Source organism: Daphnia carinata, chromosome 6, assembly GCF_022539665.2.
Source record: "Daphnia carinata strain CSIRO-1 chromosome 6, CSIRO_AGI_Dcar_HiC_V3, whole genome shotgun sequence".
Taxonomy (NCBI): Eukaryota; Metazoa; Arthropoda; class Branchiopoda; order Diplostraca; family Daphniidae; genus Daphnia; species Daphnia carinata.
Window position 1 is genome coordinate 6,109,667 of NC_081336.1, and position 9,891 is coordinate 6,119,557.

Below are 9,891 nucleotides of genomic sequence, written 5' to 3' on the forward strand. Positions count from 1 at the left end.
ACAGTATATGATTTAATAGAAACGACTTGGTGCCAGGCAGCGAGCAAGCAAAGTTTGAAGATTGATGTTGGAACAGTTGAAGCAAGCGACAACGGCACGGAAAAGCGATCAATACTCATTCCCAAAACAGGGGGGTGGGACTCAGTCCAGAGCAAAGAATCAGGAGAAGCTAGATGGCATCTCTCGTCCTGCGCGTGTGTACTGTATAAAGCAGTGCTTTTCGACACATAACGCAAACAGCTGAGCTTGCTGGAACCGTAATTTTTTAATGGAAAGGCCATCCAATCGACCCGATAAATGCCGGCTCTGTTTTATTGCTATTGTCTGTTTGTTCTTAGCGTTACGGTTCGAATGTGGCACATCATCAGCAGGCGAAGGAACAGTCTGACAAATTGCTACATTTTATCCGATTTTGAACCCTAACAAAGTAAGAAAGGAAATCAGCTGACTTTAGTATAGAAAAGGTTAGACGTTAGTTACAAATGATGCTGTTTGGCGTTCAGCGTTCTTGAAGAAGGAGAAGAATTTTTGGGGCAGTGAACGGTGCCAGCTCATAGGTATAACGCATTCACTGCATTAGAAAAGTGCTTGAATAGAGATTGCGTCGTCGCCAACAGATCCCCCAGTTCGCGGAGAGGTAGGGTAGGGGAACGTCTCATCGATTCAGGGGTTTGGAAATAACGGCGAATAGACCGTCACCCGAAGCTTGTCATCAACGAGAACGAGAGGTATACTGTGGGGTTGGCGCACCGCTCCGGAGCAGAGAGTTACTGCAGCTTGGCGTTGGTGGTACTCCTTGCCCTCCCCCCGAGCTGTGAACTACGAGTGCATACCTGCGGCCGAGTGTTAATGCGTAACCTGTTGCAACATCGAGCTCTTAAGAGAAAATTATCTAACGACTACGAATTGCCAAAGGTAAAAGAACAAATATTCAACGTGCTTTCTCGTTGGTCGTTAGACCTCGTTTTTCTTGCCCTGGAGCAAAACAGTTAGAATTTCTTTAGTTATTCGATAACGGTGGATAGACTGATGCATATTCGGAAAAATTATTTCATTTATGATTCTGTTAAAATATACCAACTTGATGCTTCATTCAATTATAGCATGCAAGAGGTCTTCAATTTAACGATCTCGTTAAATGACGCTTCTCCGACCATCGAGACGATCGATAAAGCTCTGTGCTATCTTGTACGCCTGTCTCTAAAAAGCGTAGTTGCACTAGTCATACATAAGGCATTGCTATCGGCTCTCTATGGACTGTGCACTTTGTTTTTTTTTCTGAATAGAAAGTTTCACTGGCTATTTGAAGGCCTACTCCCTCGAAGTTCTGTTATGACGCTGCATATGGGTTTGCACTTTCATGCAATGTACACAACTGCCTCACTTTGATATTTTTAATAAAAACGAACTTATAACATACTGCTCAATGTATGCAGTAAACACATTAAAAAAACACTCATAGAAAGCGGATAGCGGAGCTACGATGAAAATGGCAAGGCAGAAATTGGATAAATTATTTATTTCCTCTATGTTAGCCACAATCTTGACCATTAACTCAAAGCGACTTCTATGGTATTCTTTAACCATCGCAATGGTCACTTGTTGATTCGTAGAGTAGATAACCAAGCAACACGATCAATACTTCAAAGGGGAAAAAAAGCTGTTGGTACATCCTGGTTGTTCTATTAAGACTATCATTATTTTTGAATGTTGTAGGATAATAGATTATAGTAATTATTCAGTAGATCTATTTTGAACGCAGAATGTTCAACGCTTATTCCGAGACTTGTTTGCCGTGTACGTACATTTTCGAGGTGATTTATGTTCCACGCTGTTTCGCTTAGCTTAGAAAGTCGACGTTACAATTACCTCCTTTCAGTTCAATAATTTTTGATGTCAGTAACGCTTAAAACCAGCCTTAATAAATACTCGAGAAACCACTCTTCCCAATTCCCTCAAGATGGATATTAATTAGAAAATGTCTCTGATAATAGGGGAGCAACAAGAAATAACTGTTTGCGAGGTAAGTGTGGGTTGTTGGATTGGTTAACGTTCGAATGCTATAGCAGCGTGCAATCGATAAATACCACTTGCCGACTCTGCCATTTGTTATAGCAGTCGTCACTATTGACATATTGTGACGCAAGCGACCTACCAAACACTAGAAATCGTTACGGAGCAACGGCAGAACTCTAGTTAGGTTTTGTCCTGAATTACCAATAGACTTATTCACACGTAACTAATCAATTGAAAAGCAAACTTTTATAACTTAATATAAAATAGGTAAAAGTGTCAATAAAATTTCTCCCGTTTACCTACCGCTTCTAATTTTCGTAAACAGTTTAAAAGTTGAAACGTCGAAGAACAAATAATTAGAAAACGACATAACGCTCATTAAGTTGCACGTAAACGAGTTTGTAAGATGCGTAATTCCTTTTTTTTAACATCACGTATTCTTTTGAAGCACTCGAAAGTTTGTCACACGTTGCTAACCGTTTTTGCTCCAACGTATCAACAGGATTATCCGAAGGGACAATCTGGTTCTTCTTCAAATTTCAAAGCCGATTCCCTGATGTTGCCAGTCGTCTCTTTCATGAAAAAGGTAAGCGGATTCTACATTACGCTCCCCATAAGCCCGCAGATTTGGTAGTAACGACGAAATATGTAAAAGAGCACTAACAAATTACGATTGCATAATACCATGCAAATAGCAAAAATATTCAGATTTCATTGCATAACTGAGTAAGAGGCAGTTGGATAAGTAACACGTGATGATATACAAGATAACACGTCGAACATTATGCACACGCTCGTTCCTAAGACAAAGCGAATTTCGGAATTACGCTTCGATACGTTAACAATCTAAATTTTATGTTCAAACCTATTCTAGATGGTGAAGAATTCGGATACGGGCCAACAAGAGATGGTTACCACAAATAAGTTGACACGATTAAAACAGACACTGACGACCGGATTTCAACAAGCCCAAGATTCGGGTAAGATAATACGGTGCGCATTGGATTGGTATACATAGGCTTCCGCTTTCACGAATGCTGGGAATGGCGGATAATCGTTACCCTCATCACGTTTCTTTTTTGCAAGACAAAAAAAGGCGGAAGCGAAAGAATACTCGTAGATGATTGAAGGGTATTGAGTTGGCTAAAGGGGAAGCTTATAATGTTCGTGGGCTTTGATTAATGCGAAATCACCGACAAACCCTTCGTCGTGAAAGATTAACCATTTTCCAGGATCGGAAATTTCGTACGAAATTGTACGATCGTTTATCAGAATTTTGCCATGTTCTCGTTATACCGACAGTTGCAGACACAATGCAACGCGCAATTGGCATGTTGACAATATAAAAAAACCTAAAAAAAAATATGCTACTAAGGCACGCCTTAGCTTAACGTAAGGCCATAAATCATAAGGCTAGCCTTACTTTGTGTGTAACATCTGCGTTTGTATTTTATTTTTTTATATCTTTACGTTTAATTATGAACACCCTCGTTTCCACCAGCTGCGGGTAACACAGTAATACCCCGCAAACAATAAGGTCACGAATGAGGTTTATAACAATTTATATGCACATTAGTTTATCGTTTATTACCATGAATATACCGTGTATTTCGTTTATCTATGCTTTCCAAGTTCCACGCAAGTGATCATTTTGTTACATTATAATGCCTATTGGTTTTGCATAGTGGCGAAATTTTCTCCAAAAAGCATCCACGTCGGAGTAGGTGAAATTGCAGGTCGCCAACCGAGCGGTAAAGAACCGCTTAACGAGGCGTCGACCATCGCAACCAGTGACATATTGAACAAAGACGCTTTGAATTCCACAAACCCACAACCTGCCTTGTTGTAAGTACCTTCCATGCCAACCAATTTCAAAGAAAAGAACGGTCCATGTGTTTCTGACAGATGGTTTTCATCCTAGTTTTCATGATGATGTCATCCTAGATTTCGCCTAATATTCACAGTTATATTTACTTGAATTTGCTCGGCTTCAATATCTAATTCATGTTCCCTACATTTGTGCCCCAAGTTTGACGTATGAGAACAATTTCGAAATTGGAATTTACCTTTATTGCAAGTGACTTCATTACTCCAAGAGAAGGAAGAAAACGCATTTAATTTAGATTTGAAGTTATATGACATTATGAACTTGTCCACTGTTACTCTGATACAATCATGTAATAATTCTAAACGCATGTTCTTTGATGACTAGGAATATTTCTATTGGGACCAAAAGTTGTTCGGGGCCACCAAATCGGCTAACTTCTTGCCGGGTTTGCGTTCGAAGTTTATCGATCGGCAACAGCGATGTCAGTTACAGGTTATGCTCGCAGTGCAACCTCAAAGTCTGCGAGGATTGTGCCTCTTATTCCAACTTGGATAACGACATCGATAAGGTAACTATTCACCACTTAGTGCCACTAATTTAAAAGTAATGCTATCAGTTAATCAAAAACACCTTTAAACGATTAATGTGTCAACTTTTTTCCGAAGATGACAAACTGTTTTCTAATTTTCCTGTTGCTTTTGTGTGACGTGTGTGTCTGAAAAGAACTTCTGGCGATGCAGCGTCTGTCGCAGAAGAAATCAGGGCGCCTCGTCCCCTATGTTATCAAGCATTGGAGCTGCTGGTACAGGTGTAACGCGTCAACAGCCATTATCAGCAACAAGTCATCGATGGAGTGAGGAGAAGGCAGGTTCGCTGTCAACGTCTACTGACGACTACAATAAAAGGTCGAAAGAATTGAGCACCACACCAGCATCAGCACCGGTTTCTCGACGCGAACGAAGAAGCACTTCTGGCGAAAGCGTCACGACCGCTGATCAGAAACACTTGTCGGGCTTTCAATCGAAGCTTCACGTGCAACCATCTAGACAAGACTACGGTGGAAGCACCGAGAATGTTAATTCAAGGGGAAACGGAAGTGGCGGTCGAACGCCCGATCGAAATCCAAGACGAATGAATCAATCGCACAAGGCGGCTAGATCCGTTTCGGCTTCTGAAAGTTCACCGGAGGACGTAGCTGACAAACAGCATTCGCTGCAGTACGAACGTAGCAGCGAAACTTCATCGCGTCGTTCTTCCTGTCGCCGTTCGTTTCAGAAACAAACAACGGACCAATCTCTTTATCTGTCAGCTGATGACGCTTGTCTCTCTCCATGGAGTCAACAGCGGCGCTACAGTTCAGAAAGTTCAGATGCCAGCGACACTAGTGGCACTTCGGCAACAGCGCGTCTTGTCTCGCAGGAAGAGACTGAAGAAGTTGGAGATTATGGTGCTTCGCTGCTTCCGTCGACCCGTCGTCGCCAGTCATTTCGCAGCCATCGTACATGTCATTTTTATGACGTTGATGGCAGCGACGTTTATTACGATGCGGAAGATCAATCTAGTAAGTCGATCAACTTTAAAATATACATATCACGTATTTCATTGTATATTTTTAATTAACGAAGAAAAACTATATTTTTTGTAACGTCAATTTTTATGGAAGACGCAGATCAAAGTTATGAAAGAAAATTTAAACATTTTACTTCGCCCAGTTCTATTTAATGAAGCCGTTTCATTTTCATTGGGAATATCGCATTTTTTTAGTCGAGTGAGGCTGTGTTTAAATCTAGAATAAAAAAATATGCAATGGGAATTTGAGATTAGTGAAGTGGGTCTCGACACCGGGAAACGTGCCAACAACCCGCCCTCGTCCCTTTCCCATGTACAGGAGTTGTTGCTTTTTTTAGTAAGCTTTATTTATAGCAACTAGACATGTACTCTTATTATGTTTACATGTTATTACAATTTTCATATTCTATTGGAATAGTTTTATGGTGAGTGTGACAGTAATAGAGTAAAGCATTCACTTACGTACGTAAGGTAAATCTACCTTTTATGAGTAGAATGTGAGAGTAAAATTCCGTAACTGTCCTAAGTTGGAAAAAAAATTAACGAACTGTGTTTTTGGGGTAGAAGTAAATTCAGTTTAGATCCTGAATCAAATAGATACTGGCAAAGGTTATTTGTTTGGGGGGAAAGCAGAACTTAAGGGCAATATGAAACTTGAGGTCAAACACCATGTCAAACCGTTTAGCAAATACCAACTTATAGTTTGTGGCGTTCAGACTGCTAACCCGACTCATTGTATACATTTTTAAGCTTTACCCTTATGATTTCACAATCGCAACAACCTCGAAGAGCGTAGTGTTTTCTCGGTATTTTGAATCTGACATCTTATCTCAAACGTTAATTTCCTCACAGCAGACAATGGTGTTAATCGATCATCTCGGCGCTCCTGCTCCGATATATCACAAGTCAGTAAATGCAATGAGCTTACATCAGAAACTACAGCACCGTCAGCCAATCAGCAAAGATCACATTCGCCACGAGGCTCTCTTGCTTACGATGGCGTTAACGAGGAGCGTCTAATGCCACAGCGAAAGATATCAACCCAGCTAAGTGATCCACCATCTAGCCTCAGCCGATCGCATTCTCCTCGCCCTTCGATCGCTTCATGCCACAGCGGATCGGAACGCCGGTCTGTGGAACGAGAGGCCATCCGCATCATAATTGACGACGTCGACTGTCCCGACAGCTGCCAGGCGGTACCGACACCGACTTTAACTACAGCTTCTTCAACTCTTACTGTCCGTTTACTGCGTGATCACCATTATGGTGGTCATGGCTTCACGGCCGGATTTGGTTTATCATTGACCATACGTAAGAATGTTGTCATCAGCTGGATAGCTCCTCATGGTAAATCATAAATAGCCGAAATGACGTGTATTGCCTTACATGTTTTTGTTTTTTAATTTCAAACATTCGTTCTTATAAAAGAAATTAATTCATTACTGTTATTGATTTGTTTAGGGCCAGCTGATCAAGCAGGCCTACTATGCGGTGATATAGTCCTCTCGTGGGATGGAGTTCAGGTATATTATATTGCAGTTTACTTGCCTTCTGACTAACAGTTATTGATGCTTGTTCTTGTCCTTTTTATTTGATGCAGTTAGTTGGCTGGAATTTTGAATTCGATGATATTGAAGAGGAGCTGCAGCACAGCGGAGATAGCATTCACATACAAGTGCTCCGCAATTCCGTAGTAGCTGAGACGTTGCCATCCAGCACGCCGCCGCAAAACGTATACGAGCACCACGGCGAACCACTGATGAGACCCAACAAACTTCCATCGAGCGTTCTGATTCTCGATGCTGAATCTTCCGGTCGATCTACGCCCCCTTCTCCCACCCGTCGCCGCCTTCCTCAAGCTCCAGCTGTTATGATGATTGCAGCTGACACCGACTCTCCATTGCCCTTCATATACCGCGTTCAGCTCAAGTTCAAGTGCAACATTGAGCGGAATGGTAGTGTTTGTATGGTAATTACGGTAGTGGAGGCTGAGAGGTCACCTGTGGCACCAAAGCCGGCCCATGACGTGGGAGAGAAGGAGAAAGAACATGCGTTTTTATGGATAAAAATCATACTCACTCTGCCTAGGTAACGCACTGATCTCGCATCAGTTTTCTTAAATTTTAGGCGACCATAGTTTTATTCAGATCCAATTTGTTGTTTCGTCCCTTTTTTTTTTTTTATTTAATGATTTTTCGACGTTTTTCCAGTGGGGCCAGTAGAAAATTCTTGACGGATAAAGTTGAATCATCTTACGATCTCTGCTGGAATTCCTTATTTACCTGTTCTGATTTGACTGCCGAAGAGGTTTCGCGATCCCAGCTTACGCTGTCCCTTTGGGGAGATTCTTTTCAAAAAGGAGAAGTCAAAATTGGTAAGAATTTAGCTTAGTTAATAATTATGTTTTACATTCTTGGTTTTTCAAACAGTAAATACATAAGCTGTTATCTTGCGCTCCAGAAATACTTAAAAACTAACCAAATACCCATCTGTTAGAAACTTAACATGACCATTTAGTTCTTCCGTAATAAGAAGCTTGCAAATACGTATGTACGATTTCTTGAGTGTGGTAGCAAATTTCCCAAAAATATGCTAATAAAATTGTTTAACGTGGGCTTTTCTTTCTTGTTATGAAGCCGACACCAACATGGATCTACAAAATATCACGATGGACGGCCGACCGACGTGGTTTCCACTGCGCTATAGCAACGCATCGTCAGTTTCACCTCGACGTTTGTGCAAAGCTGTATCCTATGACCAACAGAATCAACAGAACCAACAGCCCTACGTCCTTAGCCATAACAATTGTGAACTGAATATCGACCATGCCGATCAATCTTCTACGTCGTCGCAACAAAGAACGCCGTCACCTCCAACATTGTCGTTTCCACGGTCTCGTTCAGCTGAGATATGTCACCTTCTCCTTCAACCGGAAAGCCAAGGTTGGACTAACTCGGGATTGTCTGCTCCCGCGTCGCTGGCTCCGTCACGACGGGGTTCGTCTTATAATTGTGAAGAAGAATATCTGAATCCGCAGTCACCACCGTCGTCACGGCGAGGGTCTTCCGTATTTGTCGGCGAGGGCGAAGTTCCTAACGTAAAAGGACATCAAAAGCTTTCTGCTTCAACAGCCGTTAACCTCGACCCCTGCGCTCTTCAGGATCACAGAGTTCCCAGCAGCCAGTGGCGTAGCCAAAGCTTCCGATCCGAGGTTAAGCATGCACAACACAATGCGCAAGATGTGCCTGCAAACAGGGCGTCTGCCAGAATTATAAACAGTTCGGCACTGGAATTCGGAACGGGACAAATTCTTCCTGGTCAATCGTTGCTGGCAAGAGACGAACGCCTGTTCAAGACTCACTCAGAATCGTGTGGTCAGATTAAATTGGGTCTAATCATTACTCAAGGACAACTAGAAGTGGAAGTGATCGCCGCCCGCAATCTTGTAACGAATGTGGAAAAGCACGTTCTACCAGACACATACGTAAAGGTACATGTACCTTCCATTCAAATTGAATGAGAAACGCATGGTTGTCTGTTTTGGAAACAATCGAAAGACAAGAAGAATATCCCATTGTTTCCAATTTTCTCTTAAATGTTATTCAAGCGACAAATATTTACTTAAAACACTGTTTTGTCTTTGCTCTTTATGTATCGTTTTTAGGCAACGCTCTGTCACGCGGAACGAGTTATTGGCGTACGAAAGACGAGAATAGTGAGGCAGACTTGTCACCCTGAATTTCATCAGACTTTGTTATTCGAAGCCGCCAATGCATCACACGCTACGCTTATTATCGAGGTGCGCCTAAAGAACAGTATCAGCAGTGGTAAACCGATCTCCGCCGACGTCTCTTCTCTTCGCATTGGGGACCACCACTCGGCGTCACAGCAGGACCAATCAACAATAGGCTTTGTTCACATAGCGCTGGATCGTTTGACGTTGACGACGTTAACCATTTCTTGGTATAAACTGATTCCGTTTGTAAGGGAAACATAACACATCGCACGTCAACCAGATATCTTATTTTCATTTGCAAGAAATTGTTGTTTACGGGTTATTTAGATGGCAGTTTTCGTCGATGTAAAGGCTGTTGCTTTCGGTTTCATTTTCTTTGTGTTACCTACTTTCCTACTCCGTGTTTCAATCTGTTTTGTGTTTTAAAACGTGTAAATCTATTTTAGAAAAAAATATTGATTCCAATTTGATTGTTTCTTCGGTCAGACTGGTAAACAAAAAATGTGCAGTGTGTTTTTTCGCAGCTTGATATGGATATGTTTCGACATAGTTTACACTGTGTAAAATCAATGGATCCCTAACCCTTTCTTTGCTTCCAGACGTATCCTATTGTGCTGTTGCCTATTGGAGAATATCTATTTGTCTTTGTCATCAGCCTTCGTAAACGACAATCCCACGTAAACAAATATATTCATTGTTATCTACTGTCGGCTAGATATACAATGTTAAAATTAGTCCGTAG

General features: G+C 41.7%; 1 protein-coding gene across 1 annotated transcript; it reads left to right on the plus strand.

Moving 5' to 3' along the window:
* The first annotated feature begins 646 nt into the window (after positions 1–646).
* On the plus strand, positions 647–9,856 carry LOC130702287 (uncharacterized). The gene is made up of 12 exons (XM_057523956.2): positions 647–915; positions 2,519–2,602; positions 2,891–2,996; positions 3,702–3,861; positions 4,229–4,412; positions 4,568–5,405; positions 6,266–6,760; positions 6,875–6,936; positions 7,014–7,501; positions 7,624–7,787; positions 8,050–8,903; positions 9,078–9,856. The coding sequence occupies exons 1-12, from the start codon at positions 850–852 to the stop codon at positions 9,408–9,410; spliced, it is 3,834 nt and encodes a 1,277-aa protein (XP_057379939.1). The 5' UTR covers positions 647–849; the 3' UTR covers positions 9,411–9,856.
* The last annotated feature ends 35 nt before the right edge of the window (positions 9,857–9,891 follow it).

Coding starts and splice junctions, on each gene's coding strand:
- LOC130702287 (XM_057523956.2), top strand. CDS start 850: ATGCGTAACCTGTTGCAACATCGAGCTCTTAAGAGAAAATTATCTAAC. Junction 2,997..3,701: donor TCAACAAGCCCAAGATTCGG/GTAAGATAATAC, acceptor GGTTTTGCATAG/TGGCGAAATTTTCTCCAAAA. Junction 8,904..9,077: donor TACCAGACACATACGTAAAG/GTACATGTACCT, acceptor TATCGTTTTTAG/GCAACGCTCTGTCACGCGGA.